This window comes from Amblyomma maculatum, chromosome 11, assembly GCF_055883805.1.
Source record: "Amblyomma maculatum isolate TAMU_Amacu chromosome 11, ASM5588380v1, whole genome shotgun sequence".
NCBI lineage: Eukaryota > Metazoa > Arthropoda > Arachnida > Ixodida > Ixodidae > Amblyomma > Amblyomma maculatum.
The window spans coordinates 41,894,973-41,919,934 of record NC_139354.1 but is presented as its reverse complement, the minus strand read 5'-3'; the positions used below and the strand labels follow the sequence as shown (position 1 = coordinate 41,919,934).

The 24,962-nt window shown below is 45.8% G+C and overlaps 1 protein-coding gene across 1 annotated transcript; it reads left to right on the top strand.

Moving 5' to 3' along the window:
- The first annotated feature begins 12,888 nt into the window (after positions 1-12,888).
- Positions 12,889-23,744, top strand: LOC146173638 (uncharacterized). Its single transcript, XM_084585009.1, has 7 exons — positions 12,889-13,105; positions 13,810-14,336; positions 16,929-17,105; positions 18,642-18,908; positions 20,178-20,306; positions 21,133-21,474; positions 22,181-23,744. The coding sequence occupies exons 2-7, from the start codon at positions 14,186-14,188 to the stop codon at positions 22,279-22,281; spliced, it is 1,167 nt and encodes a 388-aa protein (XP_084441135.1). The 5' UTR covers positions 12,889-13,105; positions 13,810-14,185; the 3' UTR covers positions 22,282-23,744.
- The last annotated feature ends 1,218 nt before the right edge of the window (positions 23,745-24,962 follow it).

Genomic DNA, 24,962 nt, shown 5'->3' with positions numbered 1-24,962 from the left:
TCAAGAACACGATGGGTAACTCAGCTTTGTTACAGACGCACCAGGAATGCTGAGAACAGCAGATACCTTCACAGGCTACACGACTGTTGCGCAAGTGACGCCTGTTAACCCGACAGTCCGCAGTACACACAGGATCGCACTACAGTCTCTGCAAGCTGCTTCGCTGCCACTTATGAGTGTCTCATTCAAAAAGCGAAGGGCCGACCTCAGCTAACCCTCACCTGAAGCGCACAAAACTACTTCACAGCTGTTCGATTGGCCGTCACGCCGATGCCAGCCAATTATTAACTGCTTCAAGTACACCCAGCTTTCTCCTCAAGGCAGTTGTTAGCGGGGGCCAGCTGTTGCTTCCAAAGATCTAGACATTCAGTGGACAACACAGTGACGAATGGTGGTTTGAAAGTTTGCAATGGGTCCCAGGAAGTAATGCGCACATCCACAACACAACTACCTACAGAATAAGCAATCAGCAGCGGTCGTCCTTCTCTTCAGCTTGACCCCGCGCACGGCCCAAAATTCCAAGGCTCTGTCGCCGCGTACATTCAGAGATGGTTAATCTCTGCAATGTCATAGGTACCCAGTCGCTGCTGGGTACCCGAGAATCTGCGACACCTTGCGCTTGTGGGCGGTGGTGTTCAGGTGTTCTAGCTTGTACTCCAGGCTCTTGAAAAGTAAAATACCGCACGGCTTGCAAGAAAGGTCTTGTCCTCCACTCTCCCTGAACGGGTCCAGGTCTCGTTCCTGAGTAGGTGGGATCCAGGATGTCGTGGGAGTGGACTTCGGCCCCTGCTTCATTGCCAGGACGGGAGGCGAAGACGTCACCCCAGACCGCTTCGTCGATCGGTCCCACTCCGGCAAAGAGGTAGACTCAGCGCTTTGTAATGGTCTTGGGTACGTGGGTGAGGGCGGATTCTCGCGTGAGTTCCAGTGAAGAGTGCAGTTGGACGACGCGCCTTCAGTTTCAAGGCCCGGTGATGATGCAGACGCTGCCGCCTCGCGTTCAGATCCACCAACGATCTGGCACCTGTAGCTCTCATTCCTTAGATTCTGTTGGTGTTTTTTTCCCTGAAATGCGATGGGAATAGTAAAGTTCAATTCGACAGTTGACTGTGTTGCTGCATCATCGCTGAAAAACAACGCACAGGCATCGAGGTAAAAAGAAATTACTCGCATTTTTTCTGTTTTCTGTTCTTTTCTGTTGGCTTTTTTTCATAGGTGTAATTATTCTGCGTTTTGTTAACGAACACAATGCCGCGCGTCAGCGACTTTGGTGTGTATTCATTTTTTCATCTGTTGTCGGTTGAAAGAGCGCAAGAAATTCGTTCTTTTTATAACCGTAAAGCTTGCCTGAATAGCGGACATTAAGGTAAGCAATTAAAGCCTGCAAACACGTCTTCACTCAACACTGTGCATCAATTTCTGATCACACTCGTTGCACTCGGGTGGTCTAGGAGTGCGCGGCAGGTCTACCTAAGAACTAACTACAGCCTCCCAGTCAGCGAGCCATCTCTGATTGCGCATGCAGTAAATTATAGGGCAGAATGGGCAGAATTCTTCTCAACGCCTAATGAACAAGACTTGAAGAGAATGCACCCAAGCAGCAATATCAGAACCAGCATTGAAACTATCATAATGGTGTTGCCAATATTGGGGAGACACTGGAGACGCAGTTCCTTGCAGGGCCGGGTTTCGCCAAGAGGTTCCCAATATTGAGATGGTGTCTTGTGCTGCTTGGGCTCAGTCTTGTCTCCGCTCCCTCCAAGGTGGGTCCCGCTTTCCCTTCGTCATGAGGGCTAAAATTGTGCGAGGCTTTACTCCAGATTTTTTTGTGCCATTTATTGTCATATAGTCAAACTCTTGACGATAGCGCACTCAAGTACATCAGTACATCGGACCGGCAGCACACTTCACAAAGTTGTATGCACAATTGTCTAACATTTCGTCCAGGGAAAAAAACTATGTAGTGCAGCTATAATACACCGAGATGCTGACAAATGGTCATCATCAGGGATAACCTTCAGCGTAATCAGTTCATGAAGAATAAAACGCAACAGGCCTAGTGCATTGGCTATGATTGCACGCATCGCTCTTCTAAAGGAAAATCCACAACAACCAAAGCAGATTTCAAGGTTAAGCTGAGTCCTTATGACAGCTTCTCCCTAATCATGCCGATAAATCCTAGATATCATCCTTTTTAAGCAAAACGTTCTTTATGAAAGCAACATCTTGCCTAAACATGGGTGATAACGATTAAAATGATAGCATATCTTCCCCAGAGGCATTTTTTTATTTTTTCCTTTTTATTCTCAAAACATCGCACATATTGTTTTCCTAAGGTAGATTTAACTGCTCGGTAAGGGGGGGGGGGGGGGGGGGGAGCCCGAGAAAATTGATCGCTTATCCGTCTTGGGAAACAAACCTATACTATCATCCTTCTGGGCGACCTTGAGAACGATTTAATGATTTCTAACATATTCAGCCTCAGAAGCACCTATTAACAGCGGTCTTCATCATCAGCATCAACAGCAACACTTACTCCATAACACGAACCTCTCCCGCACCTCTCCAAAAGCATTTGTCCTCAGCGACAGTCACGCTCTCTTAAAGCCTCCTACAAGCTCTGCAATGGAAACTTTTGCCTGGGAACGTTTGACTGATGCTAACGATGATCATGGCGACTCGTGTATGAAAGGGCAGCTGTGGCCGAAGAGAGCCACATGAAAATGTTACGTATAACTAATGCTTTGTACGATGTCTGATTTGTGTTAATTTTTAGAATTATGTAAAGAAAGCATGAGAGGTACATCGTGTCTGCAGCAGCCGCGAGTCATTTACGCAGCATTTCAATGGGCTGAACAAAGGTAAGAATTTAACAATCTACAATCGTGTACTAGAACAGAATGTCTCGAAAATATTTTTGTTATTATTAAAAAGTCTCACCTAGTGTATAAGAGTTTAATTGCGCATCCCTAGTGATTTTTTAATGTGACAGACTCCAATGACATCCAAGGCTCAGCCTGGTGGACAACTTCTGTTATTAACTTATAGGCAGCAGTTTGGGTCATAGGCTGGTTATTTGTGACTACTGACCACGCCAGGTCAAAACATAGCCTTAGATAAAGAAGAAACACGTTGAATATTAGCGATTCGATTGTAGCCTAAACAGAAAGCAGGCTGTACTGTAATACACTTTCAGCAATATCAGAGCTTCACACTATGCGCCTTCGTATAAAGCTGAGATGAGAAGCCATTCGGCAAAGCGGCCATTAATTCCTGGGAACCAAACTTTGGCGTCTGGCAGAAATGTTCTAGCAGGGCACTCGGCTCGCCAATAACGCAGTAAAATCTACACTCGCTAGGTCAGTAGAAAAAAAGGGAGAGGGTAGAGGATGGTGCTTCATTTTTAAGGCGAAAGCCTTTAAAGGCTCGTACTCGCCGCCATGACTCTGTCCGTCCGACCACGAGAAATGTCACACTTCTTCGCGAGATTACGCAGGACAGCGCGAGATTGTGACATCACCATCTGGTGACGTCATCGGCCACACTACCGTGAAGAAGATAGTGCAAAATAAATCCTGTCTGCGCTACGCCCAGGATCATGAACTGCACATCACATTGTCCTTGTCTACCGTGAGGATGATAGTAGCGATAACAATGACACTGCAATTAGTGATACTGACAATGATGATATTAGCAATGGTAATGACGGTCTAGTTGATAATGATGCACCGTATGCACCAGCAACGCTCAGGCTTTCGCATTTCTGTAGTGTGCATTCCACAGTGCTCTGGGATTTCTTTTTTCATTATTAACAGACAAACACGCACACACGAGGACTCTTGTCTAGCTTTTTTTCTTGCAGCACTAGCTTCCTGTCCAAAAACGAACACACATTAGGTGATAAAATCAGTCGTACCATATAGAAGAGGACGTACCTTGTAGTGAATGTCTTCGGAGGTCCGTGAGTTGAGGCGAACCTTACAGAGCTCACAGAATGAATATGGCTGCGACTTGCGAAACAGCGCTGCATGCGGTCCGGAAGCCAAGCTTTCGCTGTCAGCGCCCAAATCTTTCAAGGAGGTCTTGAAAGGTTCCTCCGCGCCGGAAACCCTCAGATTATGTTTCTTGCTCTTAACGTGGCTCTTGTATGGAACTGGACCGTTGAAGACCTTGTTGCATGGGTAGCACGAATACGTTAGGCCGTTCATGGTGAGGAAAGGCCTGCAGAATTCGACATGTCAACGTTAGGTTCGTTTGGGATGATTGCATCAGCATGTTTCTTTTGTCAGCTTCGGGAGAATCGTCCCTCAAAATAACGTGCGCTCATTTCCATCTTTAGCCCGTCGTCAGTCACGTAGTGTGGCTTAACTTATCACCACTTTTTAGTGGACCACCGGGTGTTTCAACGAGCATTTTCATAACTACTCGGCAATAAGGAATTTAAAAATAGAAAAATAAATCTCTTCAGGAATAAACTCAGTCGCGGCGGGCGTAATTATCAGTAAAAGCGTTTAAACGTCGAGTTAATTAAATAAAATCACCAATATTTTATTTAACCGTTTCAGGGGGTGGTTGCAATGGGAGTTCCAAACCGTTGACAAGACGATGCCATATCCATTTTTGAAAAAAAAAATGAAAAAAAGCAAGGCACTTTCTAAAGCTCTTCCGAATGCAGAAATCCGGTGCATTTTCCGAACAAAACAAACTGAGACCACTAAAGGCGTGGGAGGATCGGCGGAAACGCGGTTTTCGTTTGAAGACGTGTTGCAGTAAGAATTGCGCCCAATTCGATCTGAACGCGCTATTGGGCTATGCTATATTATTCTGCCCAGCAACTTCTCAGCGTCTGGAAAGGGGCAGTCATTACCAACTTTGTGGTTGTTATTTTTGAGCAGGATGGAAGAAAATAAAGTGCTTGATACGGCACAGTAGATCAGGTACAGCTAAAAGCAATATGAGAGGGAATACATGAGCATGTGACCTCCACGCTTTGCAAAGCGCTGCAACCTACGTGTGATAACAATCAGCGGCAAAGGCGCATACAAAGTAAGTTCGGATGGCTGCTCTTTCCGAGCATGCCCCTGGTGCCACCCACTCTCGTCTCCTGTTAGTGGGAGCGTTATGCAAAACCACGCGCTTCCGTGTTCCCTTTCATAATGCTTCTGGCTGTGCTTCGAATGTGGCGCTGCTGTGGCTACAGCACATCAGCACGCGACGCGTTTGCTTGTAACACGCTCAAATTCGGTTTTGTGCTTAAACAGGCACCGGTATACCTCTCGTCTAAGCATTTTACAAAACAATTGTTCTTCCTTGCAAGAACTCCTACCGCATAGTCGTGTCCGCGGCTTGAACTTCCTATCGTTACTAACTGCCGAGCTGTCTCAGCTGAAACATTAGTGACATTTAGTCAATATGCTGAGAGTTTTGAAGCGGAAAGCTCCCCTACGCCATGTTGCGCCAAGGTAATCGAGTATAATAATTTGACCTATAGGTACGGCGCGAGGAACCCGCCGCGCTTGCTTCTACTTCGCACACCTGCTCCATGTTCTACTCCACACAACTGCCAAATTTTATTCGTACCGGTTGATATCTCCATAAATTACAACGCTGTCTGACACAATGCTACACAGCCTTTACCAGTCCCTTGCCTCCTAGCCTTTTCCTCCACTGACACCGCTGGCCATCTGGCTCGCTTCCTAGGACCCCCACTTCAAAATGCCATCGACACTTTCGTGTCTTCAAGGCCCGGCTGTGATGTCCTTAAGGTTCGCAGACAGCCCTGAAGGAGTCGCGTGCCAGAACCAGTGCTTCGACTACACTTTTTTAACGTTCGCAGACAGCTACGAAGTAGTTAGACCACATCAAACCATGTCTCACCCGAGGTACCGATCTGTAAACTAGGCTCAGTCGGGTGGAAACCCAGACAATTTGTTTTCTGTATATTACAACCGTCGCGGCTGACAGTTTGTTCTTGGAGATATTTCGTATCTACTTCGAGCTTCCTACTGAAATTTGATCAATTATTCGCTGAAAAAGCCGGCGTATCGGTACTATCGATCCGGCTATATTTCTCCGCAGAGCTGTGGCATGCCACGAGTTTCGCGTCCACGCTACTAGTGCCGCCACCATCGAGACGATGGCAGCGCAGCGGTGGTAAGCGTTAAACTAAGCTCGGGAGGGGCAAATATATTTTTCAAAAATTAGTATTTCTTCGCAAGTTAGTTTGAAACGAGCGACCAGTTATTGGAAGGGTAAAGTAAACAGTTGCTGTACGCACGCCACATACAATCTCTTCCCGGGCACTTAACCGCAGCAGTCGGAACATGTATTGAAAAGTGTAACTCGGGCTATTGTCAACTTCTTCCGACTACAAAGTCCGGCTACAGAAGATTGCTCAAGTAATTGAAGTACGCCTGCCTAACAGGTGTTTATCACACCTAGCAGAATGTCATCAAAGATAACCTCTCGTACCGGCGTTAGGCCAACGACTATTATGACTCGAATACCAAAGAAGACAGCTGGGCTAGTTGGTGCGGAACAGCACGCACCGTTCATGACGTCATGCACGTCGTAACGAAACCTCTAACACTATGCCACTTACTTTCACAAACGCATCGTGCACCAATTCCCCTCTAGGCGAACCGGCTCTGATCAACGATAGTGCCCGACAAAGCGTTTGATATGTATGCAGAGCTCTCCCCGTCCTTTTCCTGTTTAGTCAATTCAACTGCAAGGTGCATTGGTTATACCTTAAGTATTGGGGCCAATCGAGCCCAATATTTGGTCGTACTGGATACAGCGATGGAGGCGTGGTAAAAGTCTGTGCCACGCATAGGCCAGCAATGTCAGCGATCGGTCGCTCGCTATGCCACCTTGTTATTTCCGTCACGACCAAACATGAAGGCGACTATTCTGCTTTAAGCTGCTCTAATATGATAACATCATCGTTATCACCTCCGCGGAGACTGTAAGGTTATTAACGTAATTCGGCTAGGGCACTTGCGATAGCTTTTCCATATAAACCGCCCGTTACGAAAAGGTAGGCACATGTTCAAATCTAAAATTCAAAGTGGATCCCCGAACAGCCACGCTTTGAGGCGGGGCTTCCAAACTCGAGCTGTCAATGCTGAATGACACGCTATCTTAAGGCTCCAGTAGAAGTTCACATGGCCCTCCCGATTGAAGCCAGTTTGAGGACCATTCTCACTGCCCTGCAAATGATCGCGGTGTTCTAGGATACAACAAACTGTAAAGAACTGTTAATCCTATGCAGTCAATGCCCTTTGTAAGCCTTCACCTAAGCCTAAAGCTTTTTAACCTCCTCAACGCATTGCCCAAGCGACCACGCAAGCTGACCTCACAGAGGGTGCTTGAAGGCTTGCAATGATGTCACCAGTCTCCGGCAGACAGGAAGCTCTGACAGACAGCAGGCTACAGCAGACACCAGGCTCCGGTAGACACCACGCTACAGCAGACACCAGGCTCCAGCAGGCACCAGACTACGGTTGACACCAGCAAACGACAGGAACTAGGCTGCGGAAGGCAGCGTAGCCAGAGCGAAGAACTCGGTGTCCTGAGCGCTGGCGTCGGAGACCTGCAGCGGGCGCCCGGCTCGCTCGTGCGTTCGTGCTTGTGGAGGCACGTGCAAAAGAATGGTGGCGATGGGTGCGCCCAACGCCGTGGGACTTCGTTTTTTTTTTTTTTTCTATTCTGGCTTTGAGGCTCTGCCTTTGAGAGTGTTGGTGGTTCCAGATGATTCACTCACGCACCCCCAAAATTGATTATTACTCGGGAAGGAAAATGTTTGCGGCTAACACTAACAATAAAGTATCAGGCTAAAATTACTATTGTTTGAAAATTCAAAAAAGAAATTTGTGAAATGGGACGTCAAAAAAAAAAAAGAGTTCCATGAAAGAATAGCTTGGTTTCGAGAAAGAGGATAAAAAAGGTGGATTCGGGAGCATAAATTAGACTTTGAAGATAAATATAAATAAATACAGGGAGCTAAGGTATTAATAGAAATACGACAGTACCCGGCCAGTGAACTTGCGATACCATCTCGCAACAGACGTATTCGTTGCTCGCGAGTTTTTCCGCAGAGCAAGCCGGGGGACTCTGGTGGACGCTGCCAGGAATTATGGAGCCCGGACTTACTTTCGGAAATGCGATTTTGTGCGTAAAAACAGAGGTGCAGTCGGGATTAGAAATAAATCAGAGAGCCGTCGGATGATTGGCGCTCGGTGCTCACGGTGAAACCACAAATGAGGCGGTGCAGGGACATATGGGCTGGGCATCTTCTGAAACACGGGAAGCTCAGAGTAAAATATTATATGAGGAATGCCGAAGGAAATTCGATAGTAACAGGTGGGCAGCTAAAGTATTTAAATACCTATACCTTAAAAGCGTTGACTCACAATGGAGTAAAAGAACTAGGAAACTAACCAGTATGTATGCTGTTCACAAGGAAGGATGGATAAAGAGCTTTAAACAACAGATGGAAAACACAGAAGGTAAAAATTTGATAAATTTTATGGAAAAGAAACAGTGTAGAACTATATGAAAAGTGGAAAAGGCAGATCAGGAAGGAAGCTTTTTTTGATATCTCAAAAAGCAATGACCTACTTTTTTGAAGCTAGATTAGAGTGCCTTAGAGCATGCAGTTACAAAAAGAAATTTAACCAAGAATAGGACACATGTGCAGTATTAGGTAAATCCATAGAAAGAATTGAACATCTAATACTCGAATGTGATGGTATCCATCCAGAAGTCGATGCAGGCGCAGTCACTCTTCCTGAGGCCCTGGGGTTTAGAGATACCAGTGGTCGTGTGAATGAATCTGCGGTGGAAGCTAGCATAAAGCGATTGGAAGATTGGTGGCTTAAAAGCAGAAAAGTGGCATAATAGTGTAACTTTAGTATAACTAAATATTAGTTACTACGCATAATGTTAGAGCGCGCATAATGTTAGTAATGTAGCAATAAAAATTGAATAAATTGAATGGTGGTATAGTTAGCCGACCTCAAACAACCGATATAGGGATAAAAAAAAAATAAAAAACGAGCATGATAGCAACTGCTATTACCCCGTTTTAAAGGGGACGCTCCTGTATTCCATCCATCCGTCCAGGTCGTGTACACCCTTTCATTGGGTGCGCATGTTGCAGTCGCCTTTCTACAAAAGGTTATATCATCGCTGATAACCACGGATTATAACCCAATCCGTACCCTCTTCCGCGCTCAGCTAGCGAGTATGCACCTACATCACATTGGCGGCCATTTTGTGGCACATGCAACACGGCAAAAGGCTTCAAGCATACTAAACGCTTTATCATTACCTGCTCCTACTTGCAATGCAGAAGCTGGACTCTGCACCAAAAATGGCGTCCGTGACGTCTTTTAAATACCTTCTTTAAGAGAGCGCTGCTCCAAGCAATGAGAATATGCTATATGCCTATATGCTAACAACCTATATGCTAACGCAGACGGCTACCACAAGACTGCGCAGCTATTGTCTAGGGTCACTGTAGTTTACTCTCAAGAATTTGACCTGCAGATGACCAAAAAATTCTCCTAGTCATCACGACTTCTTATTGCGAGGAATATCTTTTATACTTTGACGGTGATGGTACAAAAGCTAGTCGATCCGATAAATCAGAAGTTTGTAACGGGATCATCACCTTGAAATTCCGTTCATAGACGCAGCGCTGTGGAACAAGAAGGTCTTTTTTATTAATTGGCATAGTTTATCTTCTAACTGCCTCACAGCTGCCTATTTCTTGAAACGATTTCACCAGCTCAATTTTTATGTCTGGTCGCTTGAACAATTTTGTTGCGCAATCTTATTTTTTTCTTGAGCATCAGAAACAGACCCTCCCTATCACGTTTGCGTCCTTGATACAACATCCCCTTTAGACAGGAGCGCGCAGGCCCCTAGTCGTGTACCACGGCCTACGTTCGTGCAACCGACCACACCGAACCTTTTCCGCTTGAGAGATCACGTCCGCAAAAACACGCTGGAATCAGAGAATGCCCTTGGATATATTGAATTAAGCACCGCGTAGTACGACGATGCCTCACACTGAAGCAACGCTGTTGGTGGCTTGGACGGAATTTATCCCTCGGTGAGCACCACGAACACCTCGAACACAAAGGTAAGTGAGTGCAAAGCGATGGAGATCAAAACAAAAGGCTCACTCGGGACCTGCTTCGGTTTCTTCATTCGATTGCGCTGACAATGCCTAAATTCACATAAAATTTTTCTTCTAGGTGCTGTGGGATATTCTTGGGGAGGGGGATACCGGACGCGGGTTATGCCGGCCTAATGTCGCGGCGGCGCTCTTGGCGGCCGGGGCAAGGGGAGATGAGACGTGGGAAGGGGTGGGGGCGAGATCATCATGGCCCGTACCAAGCGAACAGCCCGGTGAACATCGGCAGGTCGGCAGTCCGGCGTGGAGGCTCCGGTGCAGCAGCGCTCCTGGGTAGCCTGGAGCGCTGCTGACACATGGCATACACATGATATACACATGACATGCACATGACATAAAATATGTCATGTGCATGAATGTATGAAAAAATCACGATTGAAGCAGAATGCAAACACGTGCCCATGATTTACTGATACAAGCACTGAGAGATCGCAAAAACTCAGATTTCAAAAACGAGAAAATTTAATGTTTTTTCTCCGTACTTCAGCAGAGAAACAAGGTATTAAAATGCGAAAACTACACCTGTGACGACGTTCAAAGGGAACGAACTATGTGTGCCTAAACTACACTGCACGCGGTATGCTTGCATTGGTTACGTGAGTTGACTGACAACTACGGTAAAGAAAAACTGTGTGGTTTAAAATCGAACAAGGTGAGGAGGTGTCCTTTGTATATCTCACATCCCTATCCCTCCCCCTTTTTTTTCTTGTGATTCAGGCTTGCCAAATGGGCAAAGTAAAAAATCTGCAAAAGACTCCTCTAGTTTCCCCTACTTCAACCACATGCCACGTGGGTGCTAAACACTCAAAATAAGTGCGGGACTTTCAGATATTTGGTATATTCATTTAGTTTTCTACGGCAATCGGAAATAGTTTACGAGATCGGGCAAAAAATTTATAAATCATATCTTTTCAAAGAGAAACAGTCGGCTATGATAATCACTGCATTCATGCTTTATCCCTTGGGGCTATATTAGTTTCTCACAATTACATGTTCAAGATATCAGCAATACTCTACACCTTGTTCTTCACTTGCGCGCAGGTGGCGCAAGGGGGGGACGTGCAGAAAAGCTTAGCACGTTCGAAATGCAGTTCTCTTCTGCTGCATTTTCTGAATATGCAGTTCACGTAAGCTGCTGTCAAAACTAATTTTCAATTAGAATTTCGAAAATTTTGCTTCATTGCGACTAATAGGTCATATCAGAATTCTTCCTAACGTGAATGAAGTTTAACTTCCTAATGCCAATGCAAGGAAGGTGTTTGAACTAACTGCTAAAGATCCATTCTTGCTACAATGGAGGATTACCATACGGAAAGCTAAAATGCAAGAGCTGCGAGCTTTCATCTCTAATGTTCGTTGGCTTCCTCGCGTCGTTGAATTCTAAGTAGTGCCGTTTAGCGTATTATCTGTCTGATTTCTGAAAGAAGTGCCAGTGCCAAATCTGCTTTCCCGTACCAAACCCCTCTCCTCTTCAGTTACAAAATATTGGAAAAGCTAGCTGGGCAGCTTTCCTTCTATAGCAGCAAATATCTCCCCTTTATGGTGGTTGATGACGGTTATTTCTCCTGTTTTCTTGCGCGAATGCTTTGAAGTCCGGAAAATTGTAATACTTCGCTCTAGCAGTTAAATTCGTGTTCTCTTAATGTGTCTCCAACCTCAAGATTCCTTCCTACCCGGTTTCACTGGCATTCAAACCCTAATCAATTTACCCCGAGCTAAGACTAAGAGACATTGCACAGACGGAAGGAGGAGGGGGGGTCGGAGGTTCAACTTATGCGCCTTGAAATTATTTACTGCCATATAACTTTCCCATTTGACAGATCCGGCAATGCAAAAGTAATTTGCCCCATGAGAACAAAGAATGAGTATCTGGATCTCACGGTACCAGTGCGCGTATTCTTTCCAGTGGAACTCCTGAATAACATTCACAATGGCCAATAAGAGAACAGCTATTTTTTTTTTTTTTTGCGACTGCGTACGAAGGCGGCGGCATCGTCGTTCATGAAGATCACTGTACGGGCGCCACTGGAAAACTGAAATAAAAAAAAATTAAAAAAAAAACACTTGAAATCACGTTTCGCGTGATGGTCCAAAACGAAACAAAACAAACTGATGCAGTTAGAGGTCTCTGGGAGGCAAGGGCCAGAAAATGGGTTTTTGCGAGCCGAAGCATAGTGCCTGCCAGCCGGCGGGGTTAAAAACAGGTGCAAAGACCCGGTCCCGGATAACGCCCAGATGAGTTCAGCCGACCTCCTCTTTCTTCGTTCCAAAAGATGACAGCCCGCCGCGCCTTCAGCCGCAAACTCTTCTTCAATGCCTTTTCATCTGAGCCAGCACTCTCCCCTATCCCGAACAAAGCAAACCACACCCTCCTCCTCTCTGCTCCGAAACCCCCTTCACGAGCATCATCCGTCCGGCGACGCAAATTGTTCACCTGTGTTTAGCTTTGTATTCTTTCCACTTTCACTTTCAAGGTGCGCTTTCGGCACTCAAGAGCTGACCACAACCCATTCCGGTTTCTCGCCTGTCTTCCTCTCCGAGCCTTCTCTCAATCTGAGTCCCTTCATTCTCTCCTGGACATTTTGCCCTTGCTTTTACCGATCGGACTCCTCACCCCCCTCTGGCGCTCCGCAGGAGTTGCTCTTTCGGAGCGGTTCCCGTCCGGATACACACGGCGGGAAGCACGTGCAGATGCGTTCCGGAAGGCTTCGCCGGAGGACGACTGCCGGGTCTGCATCTTGCACGCTAGCGTCCTCCGGTGACCTGGCGGGGCCGTCTTCGTATTGCTGTTTTTTCGTGTTCGCGACCGATTACAAGAGCAGAGTATGCAACCGGTGAAGTGTAGCGCTGCACTAAGGCGAGTTCCTTCTTCAAAGAGCTTCACCTGCACCGACGAACAAGGTAGGCGTGGATGCATAAATGCCTCTACTTAGTAAAGGTGTGCTCTCATGCCGCGGAATGAATTCACATTCAATATCTTGATACCTTCCGCTAATGTAAGAGACAGCGATTCTTCAGAAGGTGATGCTTGCTTGAAAAATTCTTCGAATGATCGAAAAGCAAATTCAAAGTATGCGTGCAGGAATCCCGACACGCCTACCGTCATTTCTTGCCGAGTTGCGACATTAAATATGAAAGATTGTCACGACCGAAGTGTCACAAACACTCGACCTATCGTCTTTAGCAAATGGCTATGCACGCGGCCGCGAGCATGTGTGAAGGCGAACACGCTCTCCTAAATCACTGATAATTACGAATATTTGCAGGAAGCGCACTTCCCACTCTCCTCATTTCCCTCGTATTTTTCGTAGGCGGCAACTACTACCTGTATTCGTAGTCCATTTATTGTTAGAACTACAACTGATCGTGGCTATTGATTATTATAGGCCACTTTTTCCACGCGCGTTACCAAACTGCACGCAGCACAACACCACTGTTAAAACACCGACATCGCAGCCGCGTGCTGCAATTTCTTGTATGGCTTACCCGAGTGGCACAAAAAAAAGAACAAAAAGAAACATAATATGAGCCATGTTTTCTCATTCTTAGCCTTTTGTCACTTTGTTTGCCTGCCCACGTTTTTCTTTTCTCTTTTTTTTTTCCAGATTAGCAGTGATAAGAGCAACACTGGTCCCTAATCCAAGCGTTGTCTCGTGAAGGAACTGTTGGTGCGCATTCAGGGGGCGTAGTGATAGCTTAAAACAGATTTTGAAACAGCATTATCCCTTCTGTGTTCGAGAGTTTGAAAACCAGGCTTGAGACAGCTGTTTGCGTTGCAGTGTGAGGACAAGAACAAGCCCTCGCCTACCAACGACACAGAGTGAAGTGTTTAAGGCATTCACGATTGCTCACGGGCACATCGACGATTCCGCACCACCGGAGCATGTCTGCAAGCATCTAGTGCGACTGTTATGCGTGCGACTGTGTGAACAGAGTGGGCTGGTCATCGCAACGCCCTCTGCTGAAGCTATCACCGCAGCAATGGATCCCCGGCTTGTTCAAGCAGTGCTTCTGGGGCGGCGTCGGTCAAGGCTCGTTCAAACGCTGGCGGAGATAACGGGAGTTATCTTCGTGATTGCGACTGTTATCATCGGCTCGGCTATCGGCGCGCCGCAGGGGAGGAGGTTGAAGGGTGAGTGAATTTAAAAGCTGCTCACTGTGATTTGGCTCTTGTCAATTTGCGTCGTCAGCGAATATTATCAAAAACGATGCGCTGACTTTACGCGCGTAAAAATATAGGCGAATCTCGAATGGTAACGCGGGAGTGAGCTTCATTTTGTTTTTTGTTTTTTTGAGGCTCATATGGTTCACCGTGGAATAGAAATTACATTAGCTCGTCATCATCCTCGGCCTGACTATACCCACTGCAGGGCAAAGGCCTCTCCCACATTGCTCCATTTAACCCGGTCCTGTGCGAGCTGCATCCAGTTGACCCCTGAGGACTTCTTAACCTCATCCGCCCACCTAATTTTCTGCCGCCCCCTGCTACGCTTTCCTTCCCTTGGAATTACATTAGCGCGTGGTCTGTCACAAAAAGCCGGAAATTTCGTATGTTTTATCTTTGAGCTATCACATTGTGGACTGCGGGTGCATAGACTACGAGATCAAACAGTACGTCATCGTCTAAGCGAAAGTAAGGTCGAGACTGTTTAGGAGGCAAAAAGAAAAAATAATAAGTATCTATACCTTTACCAAGGTCCAAACAAGAGACCAGTGATTAAGCTTTGCGAACGGCATAGTCGCACACTATGTGTTCCCCATTCATTCGGATTGGCCCTGTGCACGGGTATGCCTTACGGCATCGTACGGTTGTCAGGAATTCTGAAGATATTAATTACTCACCTCCACAGGTAGTGAACAGATTATTCATCTTAGAAATGAATTGCCGCGTGATTTTTATTTTTTTTTTATTTTTCTCCCCTTGCGGCTCTAAACAAAGGCTTCCCTGCATTACTCTCATAGTTGCAGTCATATGGCGTACGGGGGTAGGAGGCAGATGTTAACAGAGCCAGCTCTTTCACTAACTAAAATTTAATCCCACAGTTCACGCTGATGCAGTTTCTCATGAACCCACAGTCGGTGCCTTAGAGAGGAATTGGCAGTGTTAGTGATGTTAACATCTCTGCAACAATGCATAAAATTTAATTAGACAGCTCGTAGACAATATACTGGCTGCCTGTAGATATTTTCTCACGGGTGGTCCGAAGTTCAAAGACACTTCTTAGGCATAAAGAGCCGTCTCTGAACGGCACAGGTCTCCTCGGCCAGCCAGAAGAACCGCAACTCTTGACCGTTCTCGGATTGAGAGTTCATAAGCTAGCGATTCACAAGCATATCAGCAACGTCAACTGGCAGGGTTCCCGTGGTTACATGCCTGCTATGCGTCTTGCTGTACGTGTGGGCTGGGAAACTCTCTTTTCTTTTTAATTCTTCATTATGCCCTCGTAATTTGTTCTCATTGTCAGAGTTACAGCTTTAACTTCCCCGATAAACTTCTACAATGTATTAAACAACTCATAAGCGGTCCGAATTTCGCCACGTGACCATGCTGTGACACCGTGTGCACTTCGGACGACGAGTCGCTCTGTGCAGATTTAATGCTTGAAATAGTGAAAGTCTCGATTTCCTCGCTCTCAAGTGAGCTAAAATTCTTGATTTGAAACCTAATTTTCCAAACATTGAGGAGCATGCAATTGCTATTAGTTTTTTTCTCAATTGTTACATTAATTTATAAGTTACAGTTTTGCGGCTGTTAATTATTCTGTCGTTGTATTTCTTAATTTTGCGATCTTTAAGAATACCTCATATTCTATGTATTTTCTATATTTCTTTCCATCGTTACTTCCTATTCGACGTATTTTTCGTTGCCACTTTGTGCTGATCGCTAAATTTTACGTTTGTATTATTAAGCGCCACGGCATTGTTCTAGTCGTTTGAGCATGCGCCTCGTATAATGGCTAGGTTAATATAAACCGGAACACTCTCCTAGGGGTTTGAGAATCCACCTCGCAGATAGGAAAGGCAGGTTCTAGTTCCCAGTACACGCCGGTAAATAGAGACGTTGCAATGCACACAAGCTTCACCCATAACTCGGTGCTTGGCTTTCTCAGAGGAAAAATAAGTGCAAAAAGAAATAATCTGTTACTCATCTTTGTGTGAAGCAAAACAAGAGAGGGTGTTCCTTTAAAGAGACGTCGCTGCCCCATCAAATGCTAAATCATTGTCCTCGTCCTTAATAATAATGGAAGAGAGAGAGAGGAAGATAGAGCATTTATTTAAACTGCCCATGTCAGGGTTTGTATATAACGATGCAAATACTATATTACTACGACAGTGAACAGGGGCTGAAAGAGAGTTTGCAAGAATTAATCGCTTGATTGGTTGATCGATTGATTGATTGATTGATCCTTCATGCCTTAGTTGCTTTCTCTATTTATGTGTGGGTATGCATGTGTTTTGGAAAAAATATGGAGCTACTATCTAAAGGCTGTTTTACTCTCCCGATCTCTCCATAATGTATGTTTCCTTTTTCTTGTATTGATGTTTTGGTTCAGAATGAGTGGTTTGAATTGAGGCTGCGTTGTGTCAAGGTGTGCTTCGTGCTGGATAGGGTGTCATGTAGCTGTGGTTCGGTTGGTTGCTGCTCTACTTGCGATCTTTGGCAACGTACTCGGATCTTTCATCCCGGGTTCCGCACTCCACTTTCTCTTCATTCTTTGCGCAGTGAACCCAGACCTGCTGACCAAGTCGTGGAATCCTTTTCCGGTGATGGGTTTTGCCGTGGAGCAGTGCGAGAGCAAGCTTAACCGCACCGGCCGCTGTATATCGTTGCCTGACTGCCGCCTCTCACGCGGCACGCGGGAGGGCGAATGCGCCGACGGATTCGGCGTCTGCTGCGTCTGTGAGTCGCAAAAATTTGCCGGCACATTTCACGAAACTGATGGCACCCTGTGGTGGTGACGCGAACGCGTACGATTGATCAGCAGTGCGCGAACTTAACTTTTCGGCGACTTCTTTGCGAGTGCTTTTTCGGTGCATTAGGACATTTTGCAATAATTTCTTTACGAAAGGTTGCCAGTTCTCACGAGATCAACATCGCACTGTGGAGGGAGCCCTCGCAAGGCTGTATCGCGCTGCTTGTGACTGGTGCTGCTTTGTGAACACTTTCGATTGCTCATCCCAGAACGTCGTGGTATTAAAAAAAAAAAAGAAAAGGTTCGGCAGCTCTACCTTTTGTAAAGCCAGCAGCCTCCTTTGCAGAAGCACCATTCGCCAGCCTGATCTCAACTCCACCCCTCATCTCTTAGCTATAAGGACCTCTGTATACCCCCTCACCGCCAACCGCTCTCCGTTTCCACTCCTTTTCACTATCCAGATGAATTGTATTGCATATGACGCTTCGGCTTAAGTAAAACTCATTCTTCGGAGTAGCAGCAAAAATAATCTAGAGTAAATTGAGTTCAGACGCCTGTTCATCTCGGAAGTCTTTTCCCGCTGTTTCAATAACTTACGGTAACCTTATCGAGGCTTTTGACTCATCTCGCAAACGCTTGGAAAAGGTTGAACCGCTTGTAAACTAATCGCGGGTTTATAATGTTTTCTATGCTTGTACTCGCAAAGCAGCTGGTAAGTGTAAAATTGCAGAGTGCCAGGAAAACCTTTGTGTCGCACGGTTATGTCTGATCAAATGAATACTTCTTCAACTGTCCCGTAAAGCCAGCGACGTCGTGTAGGAACTTCACAGGTAGCCTTGCTGCCAGAGCTAAAGCGAAAGCCACACGATCAACAATGCCCGGTGGCACGTTCAATCTTAGGCTGCACGCGCATAAATTTCTTGAGGTTATTATAAATGCGGGAACACAGTAGGACAAGATGTCAAATACGTCACTTGCAAAGGGACAGCAAATGATTTTCCTTTAGGCTTACTAAGGCGAAAGCCTTTCTAGGCTCATGTTGAATATCTCAGGGACAGCAAAGAATTTTTCTTTAGGCTTACTAAGGCGAAAGCCTTTCTAGGCTCATGTTGAATATCTCGCGACTGCAAGGTATGTCCGCGAGATTCCGCAAGATGTGTGAGCGAGATTCCGCGAGATGTGTGAGCGAGATTCCGCAAGATGTGTGAGCGAGATTCCGCGAGATGTTTCAGCGAGACGTCGCAATAGGTTCTGACGTCAGCACAATTTAGCGGTAAAGACGTCGCAACAAGTACTGATGACGAAGGCAAAGAAAAGAAAGTCATGAAATTATAACGAGCACGTGAACGCACAAGCCAGAGGAAGAGGAGAAAGAGTAAAGGTTTTCGCCAGTAAGCCTTTAAGCGAAAATAGGTGCAATCATGTAATTTTTTTCCTCCATGGTACGCAATATCTGGCTCATATAGAAAAGTCTGGGTGAATGAACATTTACAAGAGTGGCACCTTTTCGCTCTTTACTGCAGACGAAGCTCGAGACAACGTGGCGACGACGCTGTCCAACAACTCCTATTTCGTCCAGCCCCAGTTCCCGCTTCCTTTCGCCGGAGGGGGTAACGTTTCCCTCACGGTCTTGCTGCCGTCCTCCACGTGTCAGCTTCGCCTGGAGTTGGAGGAGTTCCGGCTCCTTCCACCGGTGGCGGGTCGTTGCGTCAACGACTCGCTCAGGGTGTTTGTCAACGGCAGCGACACCTACGTGCCTGAACTGTGCGGACACAACGCCGGACAACACGGTAAGGAAGTTTCCGGAATTTCCGGAATATCACATTTTCCGGAACTCTCATTTCAGTTCTTTTTTCTCGGTCGAGTTTCCTCTCCCTGAGCACGACTGCCTTCAAAAAGCGCCGCTCAAAGCTGTCAAATACTAGTGGTTTCAAGAAAGCTGGCTAGTAATTTTTAAGAATCAGCTTTTGATACCTGATAGTTTCTGCGACACAGTTGTACCGGTGTTGGCGGAAATCAGAGAGGAGAGGAATAATGCTAACTGGTAGGCTGGCGAACTAATATCGGATAATTAACAATTTTTACCATTTATAGTCATCTCGTCGCGATGAGAGATTTACAATCGGCCATTTTTATTAGCCATATTAAATTTTAGAAACCTTGAAGGTAGCGTGAAACTTGTACCACTAAGTGACGGCGCTGGGGACAGAGCTCAGAGCACGGAAAAAAAAAAACGTGTCTTTTGGCACGCGACAGTAGAAATTTGTTAGCGACAGCAGTTAAAGTATCCGTGTTTTCGAAATTCTGAAAACTGATATGGTTTGTTAATTTCTTGCTAAAAATCCAAAATAGGAACTAGATCGGACACCTAACTGTAAAATTTAAGAAGTTAACTTAATTTTAGATTAAGTTAAGAAGTTAAGTAAAATTTAAGAAGTTAAGAAGAATTTAAGAAACTGGAGTTACCAACTTACCATTTAACACTGTTCCCCTGTTTTCTAATGTTCTGAACACTGATACGAAAACGGACAAGCCGTTTTCGTACCTCAAAAAGCCTTTTTTACAGATTTGCGGCCGGTTGCCTTGAAACACGTGGTACACTTTCGTCTTATCCTGCATACATTACAGCTTTCACTTGTGCAGTGTTCACAAACACTCCATCGAGTAACATAACGCAGTATTTTTTTTTTCATCCAATTACAACAACCATATTCAAAATTCAGCAATGGCATTTCTGTCATTTTGGACAAAATTGGTTGGTTGGTTCACAGGAAGGGAAAGGCGCAGTATCTGTTACACTTGCTCTGTGGACACCTGAACCGCGCCGTAAGGAAAGGGAGGAAGGTGGGAGTGAAAGTGGGAGTGAAAGTGGAAAGAGAGAAAGGGGAGCCGTAGTGGAGGGCTACGGAGTAATTTCGACCACCTGGGGATCTTTAACGTGCACTGACATCGCACAGCACACGATGTCAGCGCACGTTAAAGATCCCCAGGTGGTCGAAATTCAGCAACGCGCATATTTTGTAGCGCTCTCTTTCAACGCGTCGCGACTTCATCCGCAGTGGTCCTACACTTCCCTGAGAGCGAGGAGCGAAGTCTTCTCTCTCTAAAGGTCACTGCACCGAAGCCGGGCTTCCAGAGACGCTGGTCTGTCCGCATCGTCCTCTTCAGCTGCGGAAGCGCCAAGCTGGGTGAGAAAATCGCCTCCGTTGTATCTCACTTCATCTAGAAACTCAATGATGGCAGTTTTTGCCCAGGCCGCACAAACCATTGGCCCAAACGTGGTACTACGTTGCCAATGTGTTGGTCATATGTTGGGCCGGACATTGCCAACACAGTGGCAATGCTGGGCCAATTGACTGTGCTGCCTGGGTAACAACTTTGTAAACGTCAGGGTATGAATTAAAACATAGGCACGGGATTATAACAGTAAAGTCAGGCTGATTACCCGAACTCACACTGCAATCAGGGAACAATCACCATTATGCACGGCGGCATTATACAGCGTCCTAAGCAATCTGTGTTGAAAGGCAGGCTTAAGGCTATTTAACAGCTTCGACAGCGTACACACGCGTTTTACTGCTGCTGTGCAGAAGCAACCAATGTGTAATTTTATTTTATGACTGAAACTCCTTTCCCCCATACCAAGTCATAATAAAACTTCTCCACATCACCTCCAAAACTATTGTGCCATTAGGGTGGGCACGTCCAATAGCTAGGAACCGCTTAAGTTGATGACAGAGTACCTCAACGGACGTGATTTCGCAGCTCCTAAAGCGACCCAAGGTAGTACAGGTCTTGTACTGTAAGGTACAAAACAAGGTCCAGTACATCCTCGCAAGACAAGCTGGCAACTCTGATACGCTGATAACGACGTATTAACAGTATTCTAGTTCACTAAAGTTCTGCACAATGCTGACCCTAGTTGATGGCGATGACGATATTATGTCATGATGTACCTCCCGAACGCCCATTGGCATATGTTCTGCCTGTTAATAACGTGTCTCTGCGCCACAGCGCAACCCGGGTGCCTGCAGCACCACGGCGGATGCAGGGGCTCCTTCCGCAGTTTCGCCTACTCGGAAGAGGCGCTGCACTTTGTGCGGTCCCTGAGCTACGCTGTGTGCATCGCGCGGCCCACCTGGCTCCAGGCCATCTCTCTCAAGATACGCACCGTGTCCCGGTACCCTGCGGAGTCATCGGCTGGTCGCGGCGGTGCCGGAGAAGAAGACGATGAAGACAACGATGGGCCCCAGTGCCGGAGCAACTTCATTCAACTGCCACCTGGCTTCGACAGCCGGAGAGGTCTGGCCGCGCCCGTCAGAATCTGCGGTGGGAACCGAACCGTGGTGCTGCACAGTGAGTGTATTTCGACGAATGGGCACTGTTGGTGGTGACTTGGCAGGCTGTGATCGGTTCTGCGAGATAGTCGATCTTACGGGACAGATTGTTACGGTATTGCAGGTCTCTTGCTTCTGTGATTTGCGTATTTAGGCCCTTTATTTTACACTTCCTTTTCTAAACCTTCCTTCACTTGCTAAACTGCTTGGTAGCTATAGCCGAAATTTTTCTCTTGTTACTGTGCCGACCTTCTACTTCCTCTGGTATTTATGGCAAGAATGTTTAAGGCCCAGACAATAAAGACACCATAAGGCGAAAGCGTAGATGTCTGTGCACAAGAACGGACGTGTTTTTTTTTTCTTTTTACATTAGGTGTCAGGAGCCCAAGGGCACGCAACAAAAATAACATAAATGATCGAGTCAGTCCCTTTTCTGCGCTCAGCTGTTCTCGGGGTGAAGACCTGACTTCACGCTTCAAACCGAGCACGAGTAACTGTACTAAACATATTTTTTTGTGTCAAAACTATACATCCGGGGCACAGAGGCGTTGCTCTCGAAGCAGGATTTCGTCGAGGTAGTGACCGGAACCTAAAGGCATGCGGTTCTTACGCCTAAGCGTCATTTCGCATTGATTTTCGATTAACTTTAATGTTAATATTTGAATTCCGTCTAAGACAGAAAAATAACTAACTGCTTGCATTGGCGCAACTTCCTTCCATTACAGTGTCTGTCCAAGGCCCACTCGTGTTCTACATCGTCAGCAGCAATGGCGTCGATCAGCGAACACAGTTCCGTGTAGACTACAGCTTGTACCCATGTTCATGAAGAACATCACACCCCGAAAGCATCCATGAGCTGAGCATCTCTCTCATGTCGCGGATGTCCTTGCAACAATAGAGCTGCAGCATCAAATAACATATTTTGTAACACATGGACAACTGTGAGCGATGGGTGTTGGAGGAAGAAGAAAGAATAGCACTTGGTGCCTCATAGTCAATTCTCAGTGACTGTGCCGGTGTATACAGAGGAACAGGAAGAAGGAAGGAAGCGGAAGCTGTGGCTTAAGCAAATGACATCGTCACGACTCCATGACTAAAAAGTATGTGCGGTGGATTCAGTGCCAGTGGCAACCTTTGAAGACCATAACCGGATGAATATCACTAGAGTCTGCAAACATTGACAGACAATACAGTATATGTGGTGCGTGACTAACGTGTGGTGTTTTAACAAGTAGAACGACTGAAGTGAATGACGATAGTCGGGTGAAACGGTGTCACACCCAACGTTCAGACTATGGTCTAGTGGCTACAGCCTCACAGCCGTGTTCCTCTGGACAATCTTTGGAGTTCTAAAGGAGCAAGATTGCATCAGATCTACGTATTCTTTCCGTAAAACTGGTTGCCGTTAATCAGTCAAATCTTGGTAAAGTGGGAGAGTTAGTAAAGCTTCATCAAAGGTTGATCTCTTAATCGCTGCAGATTCGTTCTGATGCTGTGCGAGATAATGCCTTCTCTCGGCGGGGCATGGCTGCTTTTCCTCGCAGCTTTTACACTTATGCGATATAAGAAAAAAATACTGCCACTCGCCTTATGAATATTTCTTCCCCGATTCCTGAATGCGGTCACCTTTTTACATATTTACATCTATTCGATAAGTTCGAATAGTTCTTTCCGAAACCAATATGTTTTTTGTATTCGGATCCGCATGCCCTAGGTACATTACTCAAATATACAGTAAACTTAGGCTATACAATAAATTCAAAATATATAATTTGTAAACTGACGAGAAAGGAACTTCCGCCTAGTTACAGGTCATATAGTCAAATATAAGCAATACAATGCACGAGATAACGCGAAGCACACATTGCATTTTGTTTCATGTGGGTTGTGATCGAATTCGCACAGAACGCCTGGCTGATTCTCTTACAATCACCAGACAATTTGCCATGCGTGTGAGGCTAGTGTCAATAAGACAACAAAGAAAACAAAACAGATTTTATCCCCGTTTATAAATAGGAGCAGGATGCAAGCGAACAAAATTCCCCGTGCATCTAAGGAGCATTAGAGGAGTGTCTTCGGATGGCAGAGGAAGCGGACGTCACTGTCATGTCGATGAATAGTACACGCTCACGGTCTACATGTCGCATCACATTTCTCTCAGTCAGGTGACGGAGAAATGCGCAGAATATGACAAACCCCTATTGCAGCCATCACAGGCTAAAAGAGTTGATCTCAGATGAAACATCGGCACTCATGCACCCAGTGCGATTGACCGGGGTGTAGATGAGTTAAATGTAAAATTACTGAAAAATAAACGTATAGCGGCTGCACTAATACTATACACCTCAATAAAGCGATCGATGAAATTCAATAAAATATCCATCAGATAAGGAGAAAAAAAATTTTGGAAAATTTTTCTAACAGTGTTCACCTCAGTTCATGCAACTGTCTACGCTTTTCAAGTGTCTGCTGTGTGGGTGGCTGGAGACTCTTCAGGCTGCGAACAATCCACCTTTTTTGCTCATGCAAAATGGACTTGGTTGAACAGAACCCGATCTCTCCAGTGCTATTCAACGCTAGTTTAGAAAAGGCATTCAGGGACCTGGACTTTGAACAGTTTGGAGTAGGAGTTTAAATTTCTTAATAAGCTGCGATTTGACGATGACATTGCTTTGCTGTATAACTCATGAGACGAATCGCAAAGAACGATTAACAACCTAGACCGGAACAACAAAAAGGCAGGTCTAAAACTTAATATTTAGAAATGTGGTATTCAGCACTTTCGGAAGGTAGCTGCAGCTTACGGTAGATGGCGACGCACCAGAAGTGGTAAAAGAATACGTTAACTTAAGGCAGGAAATGACCGCAGATTCGGACTACGAGAGTGCAACAATCGTAAGAATCTGTATAGGGTGGAAGCGCGTTTGGCAGGCATTCACAGAAATTGAATGTAAGCTTACTTGTATATTCCTCAAGGCAGAAAGCACCTTAATCTTATCGGTATTGCAGTATGAGGCAGAAACATGAAGGCTAACGTAAGGGTTAACCTTAAATTGAAGGCAGCGCAGAGAGCAATGAAGATGAAAACAATAGGCTCAATGTTAAGGTTTAGGAAGCGTGCAGAGTGAATCCGGTAACCGAGGCGAGTTAATAACATTCTAGTCGAAATCAAAAGTAATAACTATAGGCGTGGACAAGTCATGCAATGCGAAGTCAGGACAGCCGATTGTCGCTAACGATAATACACTGAATTGCAACAGAAGGAAAGCATAGCACAGGGCGTAACAAAGTTAAATTGGAAAATGAGATTAGGAAGTTTACATCGGTTATATGGATGCAGCTGACATAGGCCTGTGTTACTGGGGGAGGGGGGGAGGGGGGGGGGGGAATATGCCTTAGGCTATGGCAAGATTGATAATAAAGAACAATGTCTTTAAAAGAATACGCGGGTTCGAATTCGAGATCCTGATCTAGGGGTTCGAGATGGGAAGCCCGGAAAGAAAGCGC

Bases quoted from the DNA above. Each gene is read 5' to 3' on its own strand.
- LOC146173638 (XM_084585009.1), top strand. From the start codon at position 14,186: ATGGATCCCCGGCTTGTTCAAGCAGTGCTTCTGGGGCGGCGTCGGTCA. The intron at 14,337-16,928 runs GTGAGTGAATTT...TTCTTTGCGCAG, and splicing joins GCAGGGGAGGAGGTTGAAGG to TGAACCCAGACCTGCTGACC. The intron at 17,106-18,641 runs GTGAGTCGCAAA...TCTTTACTGCAG, and splicing joins ATTCGGCGTCTGCTGCGTCT to ACGAAGCTCGAGACAACGTG.